This window comes from Liolophura sinensis, chromosome 13 (genome assembly GCF_032854445.1).
Source record: "Liolophura sinensis isolate JHLJ2023 chromosome 13, CUHK_Ljap_v2, whole genome shotgun sequence".
NCBI lineage: Eukaryota > Metazoa > Mollusca > Polyplacophora > Chitonida > Chitonidae > Liolophura > Liolophura sinensis.
Window position 1 is genome coordinate 18090910 of NC_088307.1, and position 24669 is coordinate 18115578.

A 24669-nucleotide genomic window follows, 5' to 3' on the forward strand; every position below is an offset into this window, starting at 1 on the left:
AGCTTCCACTGGTTGTGTATTGTACCTGTAGGAACCTGTACAAACAAGCTTTTGAGTGAGTGAGTGCTTTGGGTGTACCAGAGAACTGTGCAAACTTTCAGTGGCCATGTATTGTAACATTGTAGATAGAAACTGTTCCAACAGTTGCAATTTTATGTTAATATCATTTTGATCGATTTCCGTTATTATGTTTCTGTGATCAATTTCATTCTTTATTTGTGAGGTCTTTCTGTCAGTTTGCAGGAAATATTTAAAAAGTAGAACAAGAATGCTGGCCGGTGTGTTTTCCTTGTTTTCTTTTTTTCCCAGTCGATCTTCAACAAGTAGGTTGTGTCACACGTGCTGGAAACTGTAATGGTTTGATATGTTCACTTTGGTCATTCTGTGTCATATGCTGTAAGGTTTATATTGATAATAAAACTAATAAAATGAACCAAAAATCATGTATTTTTTGTATCATGTATCAAATATTCACCAATAAAGAGTACAGAGAACTCCCTGTACAGCCTGAAAGGTTGTAATAAATATTAACTGAGATAAATGAGTCAAAGTTGGCTGAATTTGCATTTATATTGGTATTTTCACAATCACACGAATGGGGCACAAAGTAATCTGCCCATTTGTATGAGGTACTTAGTCTGCCATATGAATGCCATATGAGAGTAAATTGACCCCATGTGAATTGGGCGTAAATTGATCCTATGTGGATGGGACGGAAATTGACTTCGTGTGAATAGAGCCTAAATTGATTCCATGTGAATGGCTTAAAACTTTACCCCATGTGGATTTGGGTGCATAACTTTATCTCATGCGGAAGTGGTGTATAATTTTATTCTATGTAGATGTAGTGTATAACTTTAAACCATGGGAATGGAGTGTATAACTTTATCTCATGTGGATGGGGTGTATAACTTTATCCCATGCAGATGGGGTGTATAACTTTATCTCATGTGGATGGGGTGTATAACTTTATCCCATGGGAATGAAGTGTATAATTTTATCCCATGTGGATGGGGTGCATAATTTTATCCCATGCAGATGGGGTGTATAACTTCATCCTATGTGGATTTGGGTGCATAACTTTATCTCATGCGGAAGTGGTGTATAACTTTATTCTATGTAGATGTAGTGTATAACTTTAAACCATGGGAATGGAGTGTATAACTTTATCCCATGTGGATGAGGTGTATAACTTTATCCCATGGGAATGAAGTGTATAATTTTATCCCATGTGGGTGGGGTGTATAACTTTATCCCATGCAGATGGGGTGTATAACTTTATCCCATGTGGATGGGGTGTATAACTTTATCTCATGTGGGTGGGGTGTATAACTTTATCCCATGCAGAAGGGGTGTATAACTTTATCCCATGGGAATGAAGTGTATAATTTTATCCCATGTGGGTGGGGTGTATAACTTTATCCCATGCAGATGGGGTGTATAACTTTATCTCATGTGGATGGGGTGTATAACTTTATCCCATGCAGATGAGGTGTATAACTTTATCCCATGGGAATGAAGTGTATAATTTTATCCCATGTGGATGGGGTGTATAACTTTATCCCATGCAGATGGGGTGTATAACTTTATCTCATGTGGATGGGGTGTATAACTTTATCCCATGCAGATGAGGTGTATAACTTTATCCCATGAGAATGAAATGTATAATTTTATCCCATGCAGATGGGGTGTATAACTTTATCCCATGGGAATGAAGTGTATAATTTTATCCCATGTGGATGGGGTGTATAACTTTATCCCATGCAGATGGGGTGTATAACTTTATCTCATGTGGATGGGGTGTATAACTTTATCCCATGCAGATAAGGTGTATAACTTTATCCTATGTGGATTTGGGTGCATAACTTTATCTCATGCGAAAGTGGTGTATAATTTTATTCTATGTAGATGTAGTGTATAACTTTAAACCATGGGAATGGAGTGTATAACTTTATCCCATGTGGATGAGGTGTATAACTTTATCCCATGGGAATGAAGTGTATAATTTTATCCCATGTGGGTGGGGTGTATAACTTTATCCCATGCAGATGGGGTGTATAACTTTATCTCATGTGGATGGGGTGTATAACTTTATCCCATGCAGATGAGGTGTATAACTTCATCCTATGTGGATTTGGGTGCATAACTTTATCTCATGCAGAAGTGGTGTATAATTTTATTCTATGTAGATGTAGTGTATAACTTCAAACCATGGGAATGGAGTGTATAATTTTATCCCATGTGGATGGGGTGTATAACTTTATCCCATGGGAATGCAGTGTATAATTTTATCCCATGTGGATGGGGTGTATAACTTTATCCCATGCAGATGGGGTGTATAACTTTATCTCATGTGGATGGGGTGTATAACTTTATCCCATGCAGATGAGGTGTATAACTTTATCCCATGTGGATTTGGGTGCATAACTTTATCTCATGCGGAAGTGGTGTATAACTTTATTCTATGTAGATGTAGTGTATAACTTTAAACCATGGGAATGGAGTGTATAACTTTATCCCATGTGGATGGGGTGTATAACTTTATCCCATGGGAATGAAGTGTATAACTTTATCCCATGTGGGTGGGGTGTATAACTTTATCTCATGCAGATGGGGTGTATAACTTTATCTCATGTGGATGGGGTGCATAATTTTATCCCATGCAGATGAGGTGTATAACTTCATCCTATGTGGATTTGGGTGCATAACTTTATCTCATGCGGAAGTGGTGTATAACTTTATTCTATGTAGATGTAGTGTATAACTTTAAACCATGGGAATGGAGTGTATAACTTTATCCCATGGGAATGAAGTGTATAATTTTATCCCATGTGGGTAGGGTGTATAACTTCATCCTATGTGGATTTGGGTGCATAAATTTATCTCATGCGGAAGTGGTGTATAACTTTATTCTATGTAGATGTAGTGTATAACTTCAAACCATGGGAATGGAGTGTATAACTTTATCCCATGTGGATGGGGTGTATAACTTTATCCCATGTGGGTGGGGTGTATAACTTTATCCCATGCAGATGAGGTGTATAACTTCATCCTATGTGGATTTGGGTGCAAAACTTTATCTCATGCGGAAGTGGTGTATAACTTTATTCTATGTAGATGTAGTGTATAACTTTAAACCATGGGAATGGAGTGTATAACTTTATCCCATGTGGATGGGGTGTATAACTTTATCCCATGGGAATGAAGTGTATAATTTTATCCCATGTGGGTGGGGTGTATAACTTTATCCCATGCAGATGGGGTGTATAACTTTATCTCATGTGGATGGGGTGTATAACTTTATCCCATGCAGATGAGGTGTATAACTTTATCCCATGCAGATGGGGTGTATAACTTTATCCCATGCGGATGGGGTGTAGCATTGTGAATGTTGCTAGATGCAGACCTCTGAAACCCTTGGAATACTGTCATTTCTATTCAGATGACGACAGGATTCCAAATATGAAAATTAATATCTTGACTTTTCTAAATTGTGTTGAAGTTGTGCAGAAGTAGAATTACTGAGCAAATGTTTTTGTCTACATTTTCAGTATTGCAGAATTCCATGATATAGCTGAAATATTAGTAATGTGGTGTTAAGCCTTAATCATTTATTCAGTATTACAGCTGTTTAATAAATATATTCCGCTGATTAAAATTACTTGGCATCTTTTATGTTCAGAAACATTTTTATTCAAAATTCTCCTTGTCAATGTGAATTTTCTTCAAAATGATAGGATTGACACATGAATACCAGTCTACACAATACCAATTAACATCCAAATCTTTCTCTAGAGCGGGAATTCGACTGACACAAATTTCATCCAGACGTCTTGCTGGCAAAAAGTTACGGCACTAGAAATAATAGTTTAGGACATCTATTAGCACCTAAAAATGCACCTTTTTCGTGCAGAATTACGAATCGTCTGCTCTCATAAGGCACACCTACATTCACAGGCCCAGAGCCTTACTTCTTCGAAACCTGTGTAGTAGTTGAAGGATTTTTTCTGTGGGTTACACTGGGATTTGAACTTGTATCTCCACATCTGAAGTCTAGCAATCTGCCATCAGAACTTCAGAAGGGAATTTCCCACTAGCTGCTGCTGTGTACTAAGGCATCGGGCCTAAAGCACTAGAAAGGTGCCCCAGTCACACTATTACCTATGTAGTATTGTTATCTTAGACTAGGGTGGTATGACCTACATCTTTATCACAGAGGGTAATGTAAATCATATTGTTAACTTGATTGATCGATATACTTGTATAGATTAAGTTGTGTGTAGAGGATGACCTTGTGCAAGATCAGTAGGTCTGATTTGTTTGTGAACCTGTGATGATTTGATCCCTGCAGGTTTATCACACTGTTATTTCACTTTACGACTGCAGTCTTTTGGTGGAGGATATTATTTATTTATTTATTTGATTGGTGTTTTACGCCGTACTGAAGAATATTGCACTTATATGGCCACTTCCAGCATTATGGTGGGAGGAAATCGAGTAGAGCTCAGGGGAAACCCATGACCATCCGCAGGTTGCTGACAGACCTTCCCACATACGGCCGGAGAGGAAGCCAGCATGAGCTGGACTTGAACTCACAGCAACTGCATTGGTGAGAGGTTCCCAGGTCATTACGCTGCACTAGTGCGCTAACCAACTGAGCCATGGAGGCCCCCCAGTGGAGCACATTAACCAGAGATTCTATTCTATTCTGGGAAAATCACACATACTCACATAAAATACGGTACCCGAAAAAACCTCCTTACATCTATCATGCAGCCTTTAGCAAGGAACGTCTTAAACCACTAAGCCAGAGCAATACTTCTCATCTCAAAAACATTAGCTCTTAATACAGTACAGTAACTACTGTAAATCTTGAAAAAACAACAAATTCCATTAATCGAGTTTTCATTATTCTGTCCTGTTTGCATATGTGCAAAGCCTTGTGTGGGTGATGTTTGCACATTTTGAAATGGTTTGACTTTAGAGATGTTGCTGATCTCTTTGACAGGCATTTAGATGTGGGACAAGATTTTTATGGATAAGAACTTCCGAGCTTACTAAGCACAATATTTCCCTATAGTAAATAATAGTACCGTTCACAATTGTCTCAATGTAGAATAATGCAAGGGAACTGGATTAGCCGGTTGGAACTACTTTTAGCTTCAATACAAATATAACCTTAATAATAATGAAAACAGTTTCACAAACTTTCGATCGGCAAGACAGGATCACAATCAAGTGACAACACAGCATTCTGGGTAACCCTAGACCAGTGACGTCTAATAAATTGCAATTAACATCACTGCATTTCCCCCCCCCCCCCCACCCCTTAACTATCACACTGTCCTCGCTGCTCTGATTTTACTCTCTATCCTGTATGTCTTTAATTATATTGTTATTTTCATTATCACTTGATAGTGATCCCAGCATGTGGATCAAAAGCTTGTGAAAGCTTTTACATTTACGTGGTGATGCATCGACTTCATTATTATTATTGAACCCACTTACACCCATGAGGGGGCCTCCATGGCTCAGTTGGTTAGCGCGCTAGCGCAGCTTAATGACCCAGGAGTCTCTCACCAATGCGGTCACTGTGAGATCAAGTCCAGCTCATGCTGGCTTCCTCTCCGGCCATATGTGGGAAGGTCTGCCAGCAACCTGCGGATGGCCATGGGTTTCCCCCAGGCTGTGCCCGGTTTCCACCCACCATAATGCTGGCCGCTGTTGTACAAGTGAAATATTCTTGAGTACGGCGTAAAACACCAATCAAATAAATAAATAAATACAACCATGAGAGGGGGCCTCCGTGGCTCAGTTGGTTAGTGCGCTAGCGCAGCATAATGACCCAGGAGCCTCTCACCAATGCAGTTGCGATGAGTTCAGCTCAGGCTGCCTTCCTCTACGGCCATACATGGGAAGGTCTCTCGGCAACCTGTGGATGGTCATGGGTTTTCCCCAGGCTCTGCCCGGTTTCCTCCCACCATCATATCAGTGAAATATTCTTGAGTACGGTGTAAAACACAAGTCTTTGGTATGGTTTTATCCAGGTCTCTCAACTTTGAGTGAGTGAGTAAGTGAGTGAGTGAGTGCTTAGGGTATAATGTCGTAGTTAACAATTTTTCAGTCATATGACGATGAAGGTGTCCTTGGAGTCCATGTAATATGCCTTCTTGTTGTAGGACGGATTTCCTGCCGCTCTTTTATCTAGCGCTGCTTCACTAAAACGACTTACTGAAGGCATGCCGTGAGCCATTATGCTCATGCGGGTCAATTAGTCGTTACACTATCTCCTTAATGTTGAACGCCAAGCGAGGAAGCTACAACTTCCTCTTTCAAGGTCTTAGATGTGACCTGACCCAGGACTGACCCTTGATCTACCTCCCCCAAAAGCAGACGCTCTACCAACTGAACCATTTGTGGCGGATGCTCTAACCACTAGAACAGAAACTAGGGTTGAACCTGGATTGTGTGATTTTACCACTTGCAGTGCCACATTGTGGTTCCTCAAAGTCACTGGACACAATGTTTGTGTCAAAGCCAAAGAGAATACTTGAAGGTTTTCCGAACATGAACAAGGTATCGGACTTCACAAAAGTCCATATATAGGTATATGTATGTCGGAATGGAGTTAATTTATTTTATACATTTTTATAATCTTTACAGATACATACATAATCATTTTTACATCTGCACCAAATGTACATAAGTGAACATAAATCACATAGAGTTTATTATATTATATTATATACAGAGAGAGTCCATATTAGTACATATGAACATGATGCTAACATCAGAGCATAACCATAGCAACAGACACTTCGCCTCTGAGTTACACTCAGCACCGAGTCATTGTGTAAACTAATGGTCCATCAACTAGGGACTGGCCTGTTCTTGTCTCACCCCTAACCCAAAATTTAAACACCATGTTCAGTCTTTAGAAGGTGGGTGTGTTTTTTTTACAACCATGACCTCATGATTATTCATGAGCTCATCAACCAGGGACTTATCTGCTCTTTGTCCCATCCCTTAGTCACTCCCCAAAACCACAGAACAGCGTTCAGTTCTGGATTCGGAAGGTGGGTCTGTTTCTTGACCTCAAGCATGACTTGATGATTCTTCACGCGCTCAACCAGGGGCCTGGTCTGCTCTCACCCTCTGGCCACTGCCCCAAACCCAGACCACAGTTAGCGAGTTACTGTATTTACAATGTTTCTGTCGTTTAAACCGTGGGCTAGCATTTCTTGACATCAGTCATGAGATCATGAATATTCATGACCTTATCAATAATGGCTGTCTGCTGTTTTGCCCACAAGACAATTTCACCAAACCACAGATGATTGTGTTCACAGTCTATCATTCAGAAGGCAGGTTTGCATTTGCAACCTTTCTTAGCCTACTGATTACAGTATTCGCAGCCTATCCTTCAGAAGGTGGATTTGCATATCTTGACCTCAATCATGAGATCATCAATATTCAAGAGCCTCCTCTTTTGGCCTAAAGATTTCAGTATTCACAGTCTGTCATTCAGAAGGTGGGTTTGTGTTTCTTGACCTCAACCATCACATGATGAATATTTATGAGTTCATTCCTGATCTGGAGACTTCTGAATGGCGTTTGGGACAGAACTTTCTGGAATCTGTGGTAGTACTGGATTAACTGAGTCAGAGCGGCCTGAAAAATACAAAAGCAAATACTTAACACTCAAAATAAGTACACATGTAGTACTAGACTAACTTTTAGAGTCAGAGCAGCCTGAAAAATACAAAAGCAAATACTTAACACTCAAAACAAGTATACATGTACATCCAGTACCTCTTAAGAGTCAGAACAGCCTCAAAAATAAAAGCAACTAACAGTAAAGACTAACAGAAATAAAAGCAAAAGAGGTTTAACTTTCTTTGTAAAATTTATTTTTTTCCCAAATTTTGAATGACTCAAAGAGGGAAAATAACAAACCTCAATTGCCCCAAAAGCTGTTACATACAAGACAATATTAACAATTAAAAGAAACACCACCAGGTAAGCTCGCTAGAGGCAGATACCAAAATGGGACTATCAATTACCTGTAAAATCTGTGTTCCATTTTTGAAGTTTGTGAATGATCTCATAATTTCCTGGTTAATTTGGTCGATAGCTTTTTTCCAGTCGTTGTTAAACCCACGCACAATCTGCTGTACTCGACCTGTAGGACGAGAAAAGATGACAAATGGTTTCGAGAGCAAAGAGTACCTTCACATTCAGACACCATCAAGACTGGAGTTTGATAGTGAGGATTCAAGGTAATATAATGCAAAATTATTGGTAGAAAATGTACTGAACGATGACATGTACTGAATGATGACATGTACTGAACAATGACATGTATTGAGCGATGACGTACTGAATGATGACATGCACAAACTTACTATTTTGAGGTGTTTATCCCCCAAAATGTTTACAAAACTTGACTAGTTCAACCAAATTTATAACTGTGTCGGAGGGGCCTCCGTGGCTCAGTTGGTTAGGGTGCTAGCGCAGTGTAATGACCCAGGAGTCTCTCACCAATGCAGCCGCTGTGAGTTTAAGTCCAGCCCATGCTGGCTTCCTCTCTGGCCATACAATGCGGATGTTCATGGGTTTTCCCCGGGCTCTGCCCGGTTTCCTCCCACCACAATGCTGGCCGCCGGTGTATAAGTGAAATATTCTTGAGTACAGCGTAAAACACCAATCAAATAAATAAATAATAAATAAATAAATGTGTCTGAGATGTTTAAGTCTTTTAATATCAGAAAATTACAAATTTTTAGAGGATAGCTGTCAGATTGCACTAGATTCCTGCAAGCTGTAAATGGTATAAGGAATTTCATTGTGCTGGGTCAACGGTAGTTTATGTGTCATGCCACTAAAAAATTTTGTTTCTTGGAGCAGAAAACAAAAAAATTCCAAAATGAGAATATTCTGTCACTTGCAATGAAATATTTTGGGCCTGTAAGTCAGTTTGTGCCACAAAATTATTTTGGCAGGGGCCAGCCTTTAGACACTCAGTATTTTTCCATGTTTTACTCACGTTCTTGGTTTTTCAGAGCATCCAAATTTTGTGATTCCAGCAAAACTTCACAGTCCTTCACAAATGTGATAAGTCCTCCAAAATGTGGCGCCAGCACCTCTTCCACATACTCCTCAGTTCTGGCACTAAGCAACTCCTTAAAACTCTCTGACTCCTTGGAATCATCAGTCGTTCTCTCCTATCAAATAACCAAAAAAATGACAATCAGCACAGAAAACTTGCGTATTGTTTCAAAACACAGCTAAAGAACAGGTTTTCAGAAACATTTTAGACAACTTTACATGAGTTTTTATAGGATTTGTTTATTTGACTAGTGCTTTACACGGTACTCAAAAATACTTCACTTGTACGACAGCGGCCAGTATTATGGCGTGAAGAAACAAGGCCTCGTTTTTTTTCATGAAATCTAATGAATGTTTTCACCGATAAGTGATACAATCCTGTCACTGCTTACATAAATCCATAATAATTCCTCGAATTACTGCACATGATAAAGCAACTTTCACTGCAATTTATGCTCCTTTTTAATTTGATTTTGGGAACAGAACTACATGCACCTTGGTTGGGTTGGCAAGTTTCAGAGCTTCACAAAAACTATAATTTTATCAGCCAACACAAAATAATGCCTTCAGAATATGCCTGAATAAACATTTTACAAACCCTGCAAGAATGTTGAAGAATCACAGTATAGTGTGGGGGCACTACAAATGTGACGTAAAGAAATGCTTCTGTACGAAAAATCTGTGACAGTGAGTTTTAATTAATCAATCTTTTAAAAAATTAATTATGCTGAATTTTATTTATTTACTTATTTGATTGATGCTTTATGCCGTAGTCAAGAATATTTCATGGCGGTCAGCATTATGGTGGGAAGAAACCTGCTGAGGTTTAATTACTGTACACTTATTCAAGAGTAATCAAGGCTGAATACTACAACATGCATGGCCGTATGTGAGAAGGTCCTCCAGCAACCTGCAGATGGTCCTGGGTTTCCCTCGGTCTCTACCCGTTTTCCACCCACCATAATGCTGGCCACCGTCGTATAAGTGAAATATTCTTGAGTACAGTGTAAAACACCAATCAAATAAATAAATAAATACAACATGCAATGTAAAAAAATAACGTCTCTCCAAGGTTAGCCAACTGGCATCAATTCTGAAACCAGAGTGCACACAAAATAAATCTTGTGGTGCCCAAACTGTTGCTAAGCTGACAATTCTGTATCCCTGTAAACAGAGAACATATCTCACCATAATAACGTTTAGCATCATGTCATAGTTGTTGACGATAAACGTGAGCTGCTCCTGACGCTGAGGGAATTCAGCGGCCATTTTGAGGATGAAGTTGTCGACCTCTGTCTGGAGCTGGCTGAGCAGACGTTGGGTTCGTTCGTCAGGATGTGATTGGTTGATGCCTACAATGGCCGCTGAGAATTCCGCATAACGACGCGTGATCTGAGGACCAATGAAAACAGTTAGATTGAAGAAGTTTTAAAATACTGAAGTTTTTTAGACTCCATGAAATATGAAAACACAGTAGCATTAGCAAGTACATCAGGACTTGATGTCCTGAAAAAAGCCCCTGCAGTCAAAAACTACCTGTATTTATTTCATTTATGTATTTATTTATTTGATTGTTCCTCGATACCGTACTCAAAAATTTTTCACTTATATGACGGGAGTAAATTTTCTGGGTGGAGAAAATTGGTGTGCCTATCATAAACCACTGACTTCAGAGGTGTTACTGACGGACTCTCCCTCATGAAATACAGACACACACCATACAGGAGGGAGAAAACTGGTCTTTCCAAACATTGAACTGAACAAATTTGCACACAAACGTCGTAGATCGCTTATCGTCACCTAGGCTAAAACAAACAATATGAGTGGAGGAATCTACAAATTCCCTGCCCAAGGCCGGGTTTGAACCCTGTGTGTCTCAGAAACAGTAGCCAAAAAAGGGCTTTCCCATAGTAAAGATACATGTACATGTGGTAGTGTATCTTTCTCTCCTTGTGTTCCCATGATAAGAGTTAGTTGCTATGGTAACAATACCACCATGAGGCTTGACACAAATGTGCTCTAGTTTCTTGGGTAACAAATTTTATCACAGATATCATGTTTCACCAAACTAGCACAGCTTTTGTGGTAAGATAGCTTTCACTCTGCTGGATTTGGACATTATCTATGTAATATATTTCTGCATTTATGAAATATATATTTCTGCATCTATGTAATATATATTTCTGCATCTATGTAATACATATTTCTGCATCTATGTAATATATATTTCTGCATCTATGTAATATATATTTCTGCATCTATGTAATATTTATTTCTGCATCTGTGTAATATTTATTTCTGCATGTATGTAATATATATTTCTGCATCTATGTAATATATATTCCTGCATCTATGTAATATATATTTTTCTATGTATTTGTTTATTTAATCATTGCTCAACACCATACTCAAGAATTTCTCATTCATACCATGTCGGTCAGTTTTATGGATTGAAGAAATCACAACGAAACTGTTGTGATTTTTACTACTATTTTTACTACCAATAGTTTTTTTCCTTGTGACCATGAGATGTGAGTTGTTGCCATGGTTACAGACTTACATAATGCGGCCTGACATCAATCTGTCCTAGCCTCTGGGGGTTGCAGTCTCGGACACTCTGGATGTTAAGCTGGAAGATATACTCGAATCTCGGCCACAGAATATCCTGTAATGTCTCCCAGTATCTGAGCACAGCAAATATTAATTTATAAGTTATTTAATTTTGGTACAATACAACTGACAAAAAATTTTAAAAAACAGCCACAGGTGTAATACAGGTGTGACAGACTTATTTATTTATATGATTGCCTACGACTTTGGTATGACAGCAGTGTGGTGTATGAGTTGACAGATTTATTTATTTATTTGGTTGATGTTTTACACCGTACTCAAGAATATTTCACTTATACAACGGGGGCCAGCATTATGGTGGGAGGAAACCGAGCAGAGCCCGGTGGAAACCCACAACGATCTGCAGGTTGCTGACAGGCCTTCCCATGTACGGCTGATGGCTTGACAGAACTAAAAGATGGATTGAAATCTCCTGACTTACACCCGCACGTGACACACTAAGAGCTGGATTTGAACACACACCCTCACGAACAAAAAGCTTGGTAGTCAAAGCGAGTCAGATTTTCCTGTCTTAAAGCTACAGCTTATCGCGGAATAAATAAAATTTCATTATTCTACTGAATTCTGTGTTTTAGTGATGTTTCACCTTTTGATGTAAACTATAGAATTTCCTTCAGGCACATAAAAATCTCCCTATTACGAGGCAGGAAAGCCGAATTATGATTTGCGAACCAAGTGCATGAAGGGGGACAACTCTAGCCTGATATTTTCAGAGCTGTTTCACTGAGTACACACATTACCTTTCCAAGGCAGGAACATTTCTCTTCTGCATGATGACCTGATATCGGTAGATGATGTGAATACACAGGAACAGAGCGATGGAATCAAAACAGTCATTGATATATGTCTCCATTTGTTTCTGAAAATAAATGAATAAAAAATTTTAAAAATTTACAGGAAAAAGCCTGTAAAAGTGGATACTTTGACATAGAAGAGAGGTCATTTCTGGGAGGGATTCAAATGACCAGCAAACAATGCAAGTCTCACAACACCATTTTATGTACCTTAATCATACAATTCCTTAACTTTCATTTTCAATGGCAAAGCGAACCACCTGTATAATTGGATGATGTTGCAAGAATTTAAAGTCTCTGGGATGTGAAGAATATTTCACATGTCACAATTGTCAGATTGAGAGATGAAAAGCTCCAGGAGAGCAACATAACCTCTCTAGGTACATGAAAAATGCTTGCCAATAAAATGGTTCAAATACAGCAAAACTGATCCATTTTTCATTAGACTGAGCTCAGTTGTCTAAGTTCCCCAAATTACGCTGTAGAAACAAGGTTAACTGCAATGGCAATGTAGTGCCTACAGCTAGTTAAAACCTCATCACAATACTTATTGGTACTGGAAACTGAAATTTTGAAATATTTGTTGAAGGTATTCTGTGACACATACCATGAACAATGTGAGAGTTTTCCCCATGACAACATTAAATAGGTCTTGAGCTGCAGAGCCAGACACGATGAAGAAATCCACAATGAACAGATACTCTCGGCAACTGTTGTCAAGGAGGGCGTAGTGGAGACTTCGGAACAAACTCTCAAATGTGTACTGTAGGAGAAAAAGCCACAAATGCTTAAGATCATGTTAAAATACAAAAATATTTGTTTGCTGCTTTTGTAAAGTCGTTACACTAACCCCTTCAATCTGAACGCCTACAGAGGAAGATACAACTTCCTCTTTTAAGGTCTTCGGTGTGACTCCACCCAGAATTGTCTCGACCCAGTAAAGGCCAATGTCTCTGACATAACAGTACAGTTAGCAGTTTAAAATTAGTTTTAAGCCCTTCAGTAAGCAATTAATGACAGTTAAGTCTAGATTCCTTTCAAATGAGAGCGACGTTTATTCCAGAAACTGGAGGCAGACTCGCTAAAAGGAAAATTATCCTACCCGTTGATCCGACTTCTGTGCAGCATGAGGGACAACAATAGGGGCTTCAAGGTCAGAGGTCAACACAGAACCTCGGTGACCCAAAGTGAAGATAGTTGAGCGATTCTTCAATGACGGTTTGGATGAGAAGAAACGTAACAAATTGTTAAGGAAAATAAAATAAATATCAAAACAGCTCGCAGCTTGGCACATTTTTTGCAATCAATGGTTTAAAATGACCATATTTCTGATGCTGCACAACAAAAGTTGGAGTTGTACTCACAGCGCACAACAAAATAAGGTAACAAATGAAACTGTCTGTTGGGATATTACACTTGTGATTGGCTTATGCCTTGTCAAGCCATATTGGTGATGTAAATCAAGTTTACATCGAGTACTAAAAAAAAATGGTAGTATTGCAAAAATGCTGTTCAGTGGTGTGCACCAGTTTTCCTTCAGGAATAAATTATTACACTGGTGTCAAAGCCATGTCCAAGAATTCTGCACTGATATGACGGCAGGTTTATAGGTTTATGTAACCAGAGTGCCCGGAGCAAATCACTGACCTTCAACAGGTAACTGACCAACCTCCTAATGCACCATAGGACCAGTCTCGTTTTTATACTGTAGAGGTATAGTTTTAATGCACTTTATATTCATTTATTTATTTGACGGGTGTTTTTTGCCATACTGAACAATATTTCGTTCATATAACAGCGGGCAGCAGTAAGGTGGGCGGAAAAGTAACAGCACCTGGGGATACCCACACCCATCAACAGGTTGCTGGCCTACTGCGTTCATAAAAATAAAATATATAAAATACAACCTAGGTATTCAGAACCTAGGTATTCAGAATGTACTGAGCTAAATATTCCCCACATTGTATAAACAAAGAGGAAAACTATTGTACGACCATCAAAAGAATTATAGGAGTAGAAATGTCATTTTTTTTAAACTACCTCTTCGTTCGGCGATTGCCAAGTAGACCTATGACTTCTAATAGTGCCCTGTCTTTCAAACATACTAAACACTTAACATCTCGGACGAAATGCTGTTACAATAAGGTTGTCTTCTGGTTACAGACGATAGCCTTAATTTGAGCCCTAGTGTAAGTCATAGATGGGCCCTCAGTCGATTTATGGATCGTGTTTTCGTCAGTGCACACAAATTTTTCAAACATTCTGAAATAACTCACAGTTTAAAACACACTAAAAAATGCCAAAACAGCTAACATTAGTGTAGTTTTGACATTTCCTGTATGAATATGTGTAGTTCGTTATTAGTAAGTTTGTCTTAAATTGCATTTTCACTGAAGTAGCACTTTAAAACCAGTAAAAGTTTCTCTGTGAAAGGATATCTTTCCTAGCAGTGTCCTCTACAGCCATAAGATCCTCTTTATCAGGTACTTCCTCGTATTGCAACTTCATCAGCCTACTCAGATAGCTTTTGAAATAAGAGAAGTACACCTTGCTCATCGTGTCCACGTACTCGTCTCTGATCTCACGCGCTGTGTGACGCTCGTTACTGATCAAAAACTCATTAAAAAACCTGAATAGGAAGAGAAAATAAAATGAGTTTTACACGAGCAGGATAGATCACAGTCTCAACCTGCAAATATACCTGTGTTTTTTTTTTAATGTATTAAAAAATACTTTTTTAACACTTATTTACTTATTTTCTTTAATATTTATTTACATAAACAGGGCTAAAAGAAGTAGAATGGAAATCGACAAGCGTCTACTGGTGTTTACCGATATGTCTGATCCACCTGTGCCGCCCTTTTGTAATATTTATTTGATTGCCGTACTTAAGAATATTTCACTTATACGGCGGCGACCAGCATTATGGTTGGAGAAAACCGGGCAGAAACAGGGAAAATTTTAACTTATATGATGTTAGGTTTATGTGTTGAGGTCAATGGACATGAATTAAGGAAAAACTCCTGAAATGTGACAGGTATCTGCCTCTCAACTCACCTAAATTTCAACATGGCATTCTGAGGAATCTGGTAGTTGGTCATCGGTTTTCGAAACTGGTATATTTTTTGAAGCAGAAATTCTCGGATTTTAGAGATTGCCTGAAAAAAAAAATTAAATTAAAAGCATTAATAATCAAAACCAATCTTTTTCCAGGCCGATTCCCAAAAATTTGTTGCCAGTCCCTTAACACAAAAAGTAGCTCTAAAGCTGAAATTAACCACCTTAGTATGATACAAACCTTTATCTTGAGCTTCTCCAGAATGTCCTTGACATCTCCACACGACCTTGCGTCCTTGAACGACTGCTCCTTCACAAAGTTGATCTTGTGGTTAAGTTCATGAAGCTGTTCAAGGAATTCTCTCTCTGTCACTGGACATTCCAGGATGTTACTATCACAAATATAACATACCCATATAAGCCTTGGTCGCAATGCAGCCATTTGTCTGGGTAACCAATATACGCGAATAGCTCACAGTTTGAGGTGGTTTCATGACAAACTGTATGTCAAAATATTTCAACAAATTTTGAAAGAATTTCAAAAAAGACGAATGTTTTTAATTCTACATAATATTTCTACATAAATGTATGTAACAGAGATTAGACAGAACACATTCTATTTATTTATTTGATCGCTGTTTTATGCCATAATCAAGAATATTTCACTTATACGACAGCAGTTAGCATCATGGTGGGAGGAGACATTTTAATTTGACTGTTCAAAATGTCAGATCCTGTACTGGAGTGTGGCACAACCAATTTAACAGTTGACAATTGGACTTACTTGATCATAGAATCTGGTACAACCATTTCATCCACAAACTGGCTCAGTTCCCCTCGGACAGCCTGAAACAAAAGAACACAACAAATCGTTATAAGTTTATCCAGCAGTAAAACTCTACACATTTTAATTAAATTTGTCCTAAATAAAACTTTAGAACTGTATATTTAAAATCCAGTCGAAGTCTCTGTGGACAAGCAGGTTAGCATGCCAACAAGGTGCAATGACCCAACAACCTCCAGTTAAGTCCAGCTCATCCTGCCTTCCTCTGAAGTGGGAAGGTCTGCAAGCAAGCTGCAGATGGTCATGGGTTTTCCCCCACACTCGGCCTGGTTTCCTCAAACCACAATGCTGGTCGTCGTCGTATAAGTGAAATATTCTTGAGTACAGCTTAGAACACCAATCAAATAAAAAAACAAATGAATTAAAATCCAGTCAACAATAAATGACTTGTATTTTTTTTGTTGTGCAAACAATACTGAAGATACAGAAGGTACACCATCTTTGGCGCTCAGTTCAAAGGTACTGACCACAAACTTGAGGTTTTCCTGCATATAAATATCTAACTAAGAAATGAATCTCCTTCTCTTTTGAAAATGACACAAATAAAACATGAAACAATCAACATACTGGTAACTGTCTTAGCCTACTCTTATATTCAGTACATACCCTCATTTCTCAACCATTTCACATACTAAAGAGCACCTTTCAGTGCAATTTCTGCACATTTTTCATTTGATTTTGGAGACAAAACTGCATTGGTGGGATTGGCCAATTTCAGGGCTTCAGAAAAAGTATGATTTTATCAGTCCATAAATCTTATGATAAAAATAAATTTTATCAGTATCATAAAGCCTACACAATATGTTTGAATAAACACTTTGTAAACATGCTAAAAGGATGAAGAATTACAGTACTGATTTATTTATTTATTTGATTGGTGTTTAACGCCGTACTCAAGAATATTTCACACAGACGATCGTGGTCAGCATTATGGTGGGTTGAAACCGGGCAGAGCCCGGGGTGAACCCACGACCATCCACAGGTTGATGACAAACCTTCTCACGTACGGCCGGAGAGGAGGCCAGCATGAGCTGGACTTGAACTCACAGCTACCGCATTACAGTATTGAAAAACCTGACTGGATAGGTATAGAAAGAATTTATGATCAAGACTGCATATACCAGTCTCATGGGGTTGTGTGCTCTAATGATCCCTGTGTGTTTTACTGGATGCATACCTGTCTGTTCTTCAGTTTAACATTCATGGCTATGGACTGTTCTTGTAATGTTTGAATCTCATTACTGATACTGCTCAAATCACCTTGGAAACCATTCAGCATCTGCTCCATTCTCTAAAAAAGACATTTTTTTAAATACATTTTTTTCCAAAAATACACGTAGAAACAAATTCATGACTGAGGAGAAGAAGAAATCAGTTCATCAAAATCATCTTAAATTCACTTTTCAAAACAGTGCCATCAGAAAATTTGCAACTGGCACACACATGTAATGAATTATAAAGATGAGTGTAAAAAAGCTGTATGAAAGCAGAAGCATTTCACTGACATGACAGCAGGGTTAAAAACTAAGAAATGTTTTAAAACACAATGTTCAAAACAGGGTAAATATAATTAGCATTGGTACTGGTACATAGATGAACAAACATTACAAGATGCTTTCATGCAGTCTTACTGATCCTATCACAGGCATTCCCTTTATTAACAAATGAGTATCTAAAATTACAAAAATTAATTTTTTGTAACCATTTTGTCGCCTCATTTTGATCCCTGTTTACATGTAGGTACCTCTTACGTTCATTCTTCAATCTGAAAAAAGGAGTGACCATTGTCCGAGCGACTTACCTCCAATATAGTGTCACAAGAGGATATCTGTTTGTGTAAGCTGGCAATATTTTGGCCCTCTTTGATATCTTACATCCGGGTTAAGGGACAACTAAAATATTCACACCAGGCCTCTAATGGCTGTGTCAGTCTGCTTATCAGAGATGTAAATGCCATTTCTCCCGTTTACAGCTGTCCTGTTTTCCTGACAAAAGCTTGCTACCAGTTAATGCGACTAAAACGCTTCTGACCAATGAGGTTCTGTGTTCGACGAATGAGGCTCTGTGTTCGACCTATGAGGTTCTGTGTTCAAATCCAGCTCTCGCTGTTTTGGCTGCGGCTTTAACAGGTTTATCAGGTAGCTGGTTAAGGTCACTGCTTTACACCTGAAATCCTTGAGGACAGCCTTTAACACCGATCAATCCATCAATCAAGCAATCAATCACTTGCCACCATTTGTGACAAGGTGAGATATAAATTCGGTACACTGTATGCTGCAAAGCTACAGCATCATTTTACACTGGGATGTCAGTCAGCTGTCATAATCATGAAACGCCAAAAACTATGTATTCTTTTATTACAACATTTGACCAAACATTTGAGGGTACTGAAAGGATACAGTCCTGTATTGAGGCATTTTCCACCTCCAGCAAGTCTGCCTCCACCTGTTTGGAGTACTGCCTCAGATCTACTCCCTGTGAAATACAAATAAAAGACGGAATGTCGTAAAATGGTTAAAATTAGAAAAATAAAGACAGCAGTATCAATAGCTAGTTGAATTTCCTAGATATGACAAAACATGGAGCTGAGTCAAGACAGTGATTGTCAAAATTTATAAATCCAGCACATGTGCATAGTTTACAACCTAAGAAGTTGTGACATATTTGTCTTGGCATAACAATTATTATGAATTCCTGGGGCCTCCGTGGCTCAGTTGGTTAGCGCGCTAGCGCAGCGTAATGACCTAGGAGCCTCTCGGCCACTGTGAGTTCAAATCCAGCTCATGCTGGCTTCCTCTCTGGCCATACATGGGAAGGTCTGTCAGCAACCTGAAGATGGTCGAGGGTTCCCCCCGGGCTCTGCCAGGTTTCCTCCCACCATAATGCTGGCTGCCGTTGTATAAGTGAAATATTCTTGAGTACGGCGTAAAACACCAATCAAATAAATAAATAAATAAATATTATGAATTCCCAATGTAAAAACCAAGGGTCAAAAAATAAACGTTCAGGTGGTACGCCTGTCAGAGAGATTTAAGGTGTGCTTTGAGAAACTGATATAAGTAAAAGTTTGTTGTAGGCCTACACATGTACATATCACATGAATGCCACCATGAAGTTAAGATACTTGGAAGAAATAATCCCTATATCTGTAGGCCAGATCTGTACCCCTACATCATCAGCAAATTCAGGGTAGTGGACTGGCAGTGTGAAAACCTAGGCCTCTACCAGAAGTGTGTTGACACACTATTCTTCTTCCAGAAGTGTGCTAAAAGTGAGCTGGTGGTTTGGCACAGAGAGCTTCCAGGCTGGTTGACACACTGTTCTTCTTCCAGAAGCCTGCTAAAAGTGAGCTGGTGGCTTGCCACAGAGAGCTTCCAGGATGGTTGACACACTATTCTTCTTCCAGAAGTCTGCTAAAAGTGAACTGGTGGCTTGCCACAGAGAGCTTCCAGGATGGCTGACACATTATGCCTCTATCAGAAGTCTGCTAAAAGTGAACTGGTGGCTTGCCACAGAGAGCTTCCAGGATGGTTGACACACTATGCCTCTATCAGAAGTGTGCTAAAAGTGAACTGGTGGCTTGCCACAGAGAGCTTCCAGGATGGTTGACACATTATGCCTCTATAAGAAGTGTGATAAAAGTGAACTGGTGGCTTGCCACAGAGAGCTTCCAGGCTGGTTGACACACTATGCCTCTATCAGAAGTGTGCTAAAAGTGAACTGATGGCTTGCCACAGAGAGCTTCCAGGATGGTTGACACACTATGCCTCTATCAGAAGTGTGCTAAAAGTGAACTGGTGGCTTGCCACAGAGAGCTTCCAGGCTGGTTGACACACTATGCCTCTATCAGAAGTGTGCTAAAAGTGAACTGGTGGCTTGCCACAGAGAGCTTCCAGGATGGTTGACACATTATGCCTCTATCAGAAGTGTGATAAAAGTGAACTGGTGGCTTGCCACAGAGAGCTTCCAGGCTGGTTGACACACTATGCCTCTATCAGAAGTGTGCTAAAAGTGAACTGATGGCTTGCCACAGAGAGCTTCCAGGATGGTTGACACATTATGCCTCTATCAGAAGTGTGCTAAAAGTGAACTGGTGGCTTGCCACAGAGAGCTTCCAGGCTGGTTGACACACTATGCCTCAACCAGAAGTGTGCTAAAAGTGAGCTGGTGGCTAGCCACAGAGAGCTTCCAGGCTGGTTGACACACTATGCCTCTATCAGAAGTGTGCTAAAAGTGAACTGGTGGCTTGCCACAGAGAGCTTCCAGGCTGGTTGACACATTATGCCTCTATCAGAAGTGTGATAAAAGTGAACTGGTGGCTTGCCACAGAGAGCTTCCAGGCTGGTTGACACACTATGCCTCTATCAGAAGTGTGCTAAAAGTGAACTGATGGCTTGCCACAGAGAGCTTCCAGGATGGTTGACACACTATGCCTCTATCAGAAGTGTGCTAAAAGTGAACTGGTGGCTTGCCACAGAGAGCTTCCAGGATGGTTGACACACTATGCCTCTATCAGAAGTGTGCTAAAAGTGAACTGGTGGCTTGCCACAGAGAGCTTCCAGGATGGTTGACACATTATGCCTCTATCAGAAGTGTGATAAAAGTGAACTGGTGGCTTGCCACAGAGAGCTTCCAGGCTGGTTGACACACTATGCCTCTATCAGAAGTGTGCTAAAAGTGAACTGATGGCTTGCCACAGAGAGCTTCCAGGATGGTTGACACATTATGCCTCTATCAGAAGTGTGCTAAAAGTGAACTGGTGGCTTGCCACAGAGAGCTTCCAGGCTGGTTGACACACTATGCCTCAACCAGAAGTGTGCTAAAAGTGAGCTGGTGGCTAGCCACAGAGAGCTTCCAGGCTGGTTGACACACTATGCCTCTATCAGAAGTGTGCTAAAAGTGAACTGGTGTCTTGCCACAGAGAGCTTCCAGGCTGGTTGACACACTATACCTCAACCAGAAGTGTGATAAAAGTGAACTGGTGGCTTGCCACAGAGAGCTTCCAGGCTGGTTGACACACTATGCCTCTATCAGAAGTGTGTTCAAAGTGAGCTGGTGGCTTGCCACAGAGAGCTTCCAGCCTTTTTGACACACTATGCCTCTACCAGAAATGTGATAAAAGTGAACTGGTGGCTTGCCACTGAGAGCTTCCACACTATGCCTCTACCAGAAGTGTGATAAAAGTGAACTGATGGCTTGCCACAGAGAGCTTCCAGGCTGGTTGACACACTATGCCTCTACCAGAAGTGTGATAAAAGTGAACTGATGGCTTGCCACAGAGAGCTTCCTGGCTGGTTGACACACTATGCTTCTATCAGAAGTGTGCTAAAAGTGAACTGGTGGCTTGCCACAGAGAGCTCCCTGGCTGGTTGACACACTATGCCTCTACCAGAATTGTCCTAAAAGTGAACTGGGGGCTTGCCACAGAGAGCTTCCAGGCTGGTTGACACACTATGCCAAAAACTTGATCTACCTCCTTAAAATGTCAGTGTATTACATGTAACATAACAAAATACACCTGAAGTCTATCATGTACTCACAGTTTTCAGTGCCTCTTGTACTATTTCATCCTCGAGATTTTGTTGAATATGAACTGGAAATTAAAGAACAAAATAAAGCAATGTTACAAACCACAGATATTTCACAAAAATACCAGGGACGTTTCTCTTCATCATTCATTCAACATCACCATGCATAAATTATGAGCAAACCCAAACCACAATTCCTTATTTGCATCAGAATGAGTATAGAATCAACTGTTATACTAACCTCAAAAAGACAAAAAACAAACCCAGAGCAAACGTTTCAACTTAAATACATATTACTTGAAACTGAAACTGAAAGTTTTTAAGGTACTAAGGGACAGGACGTCACATAAAGAAAAGTATACTTTTATATTCCAAGTCTGGAAACAAGCAGCTGGTCATAGACAATGCCGGGGGCCTCCGTGGCTCAGTTGGTTAGCACCCTAGCACAGCGAAATGACCCAGGAGCCTCTCACCAATACGGTCACTGTGAGCTCAAGTCCAGCTCAGGCTGGCTTCCACTCCGGCTATATGTGGGAAGGTCTGACAGCAACCTGTGGATGGTCGTGGGTTTTCACCAGGCTCTGCCCGGTTTCCTCCCACTGTAATGCTGGTTGCCGTTGTATAAAAGAAATATTCTTGAGTACGGCGTAAAACACAAATGAAATAAATAAATAAATAAATGGACAATGTCCTACACCCAACAGTATTTGGACAGGGCTGACTGTTCCTACAGGATAAAACTGCCATATAAATAACATTGCAACGTTGTTTTGAAAATGTGAATAGTTGAGAAATTTGTCATCATGTCTTGCACTAACTCAAAAATTATCTCCAGACTTTTATTCAGATGACTGCAACTAAATGGGTTGTCCCACACATGTGAACTCAACCTGTAAGAAGAATTCTCACCGTCCACTTCTTCCAATAAGAAATCTTCCGAAGTCAGATCTAAGTCACCTAGATTCAAGTTCATGGCCTTCATTAACTGAAATGGAGAAAAAAAGGATAGATTTTAACCCTTCGACCACCATCAGCTCATCAAATGAAACAAACCATGGCTCCTCCGTGGCTCAGTCTGTTAAAGCTCTAGTGCAGCGTAATGAACCAGGAGTCTCTCACCAATGCAGTCGCTGTGAGTTCAAGTCCAGCTCATGCTGGCTTCCTCTACGGCTGTACATGAGAAGGTCTGTCAACAACCTGCGGATGGTCGTGGGTTTCCACCCACCATAATGCTGGCTGCCGTTGTATAAGTCAAATATTCTTGAGTACGGCGTAAAACACCAATCAAATAAATAAATAAATAAACAAACCAGTAGCGTGGTTGTTGCCATAGCTGATACTCTTCTTGCATTACTTTGTAAATATTCAATTGTTAATAAACTGTATCTCAGCCACAATTTGGATTGTAAAAATACTTTCAGAAAAATTAAAGGCCTAAAAAAGGCACATCTGGTGACAGTGCTTATGTTTTTCTGACAAGAACTTTATCAAACTTCACAAAAACCTTTTAAATGGGTCTCTGGATCAATCAGAAACAAGCAAATTGGATCACTTGGAAAAGCTAAACTTCAGGTGAAATACCGCCTCTGAATGGTGTTTAAAGATGTATGTGTATTCAAGACTCTTTGACTTGTATAATCAAATTGAGGTCAGATTTAAGGGTGGCGGAAGCTGGAGTGCCTGCAAGAAAGTGCTAGACTTGAACACACAACAGAATAACCTACCCAACAATCTCAATAATAACTGCATGTGTTATACACAGAATGTAGGGTGAGATAAAATTTTTGCGACCCATCACCTTGCCAGAAGATGAAAAAAAAAAAAAATCCAAATATGGCCGACGTTGATTTGCATTGTCTGATTTGAAAGTTATAACGGCTGGATTACTGTTGAAAGATGGTTTATCAATGCTGGCTCTGACATACTACATTTCGGGCCTTTTAGAAAATCGGTGGATTGCAAAAATAAGGTATAGGGTTTGAGCCGATCTTTAGTGAAATTGTTCGTGTGGTAGTCCATATGACCAAAGCTGGGCATTACGGTACGTCCAGCTTAGCTTTGGGCTAACAGTATGTTAGACAGCAAAACAGTCTGCACAGCATATTACATAAATTGTGAACGTCCAAAAAAATTTGATTTTGGACTTGAAGCCGTGAAGGAGATCAAGTTTCCTTTTAACTTCTATGTTACTTAGACAAGGTTATCACCTGCATGTCTGCATCAGAAAAGTGTGTTTGGGGTGAGAAGGACGGCAAATGCTGGATCTCAGCAACTGCTACGTAGGGTAGCCCTCACTGCTTTGCTCTAAACCAGCCCAATTTTTCAGAGAATATTTGTGCTGTCCTATAATCACATAAAATCTAGATAAAATCGAGTTTTTATCCCGTTACTCCAAAAGGAAATTTCAGTCACCATTGACGTTAAAACGTGTTGACGGCGCTCTACCTACTGCGCGATATCACAACAAACGCACGTGATAAGCCAAAGCGACACCGACTGACACTTGTTGTTGTTGCAGCAGAAATATTCAATGTATGATATACGCAACATTTCGACATGTAATACAAAGAAATGGCCCCACCCTTGATTAAACATATTTTTAGAGCCAGATTAATTTATCAAGTCAGTCTCTTACTTCGTCATTTTCTCCGCCGGCATCAATCAATGCGGCTGATGTTGTCGTGTCCATTTTATTAGATGACACTTA

The 24669-nt window shown here is 39.7% G+C and overlaps 1 protein-coding gene across 1 annotated transcript; it reads right to left on the reverse strand.

Moving 5' to 3' along the window:
- Window positions 1–6622: 6622 nt before the first annotated feature.
- Window positions 6623–24653, reverse strand: LOC135480375 (vacuolar protein sorting-associated protein 52 homolog). Its single transcript, XM_064760205.1, has 18 exons — window positions 24598–24653; window positions 22872–22947; window positions 21975–22027; window positions 18834–18909; window positions 18236–18303; window positions 17612–17725; window positions 16375–16436; window positions 15832–15982; window positions 15591–15691; window positions 14972–15162; window positions 13636–13769; window positions 13141–13296; window positions 12480–12598; window positions 11669–11792; window positions 10297–10500; window positions 9047–9224; window positions 8064–8182; window positions 6623–7671 (listed from the first exon to the last, which is right to left on the reverse strand). The coding sequence occupies exons 1-18, from the start codon at window positions 24649–24651 to the stop codon at window positions 7525–7527; spliced, it is 2127 nt and encodes a 708-aa protein (XP_064616275.1). The 5' UTR covers window positions 24652–24653; the 3' UTR covers window positions 6623–7524.
- Between the last annotated feature and the right edge of the window lie 16 nt (window positions 24654–24669).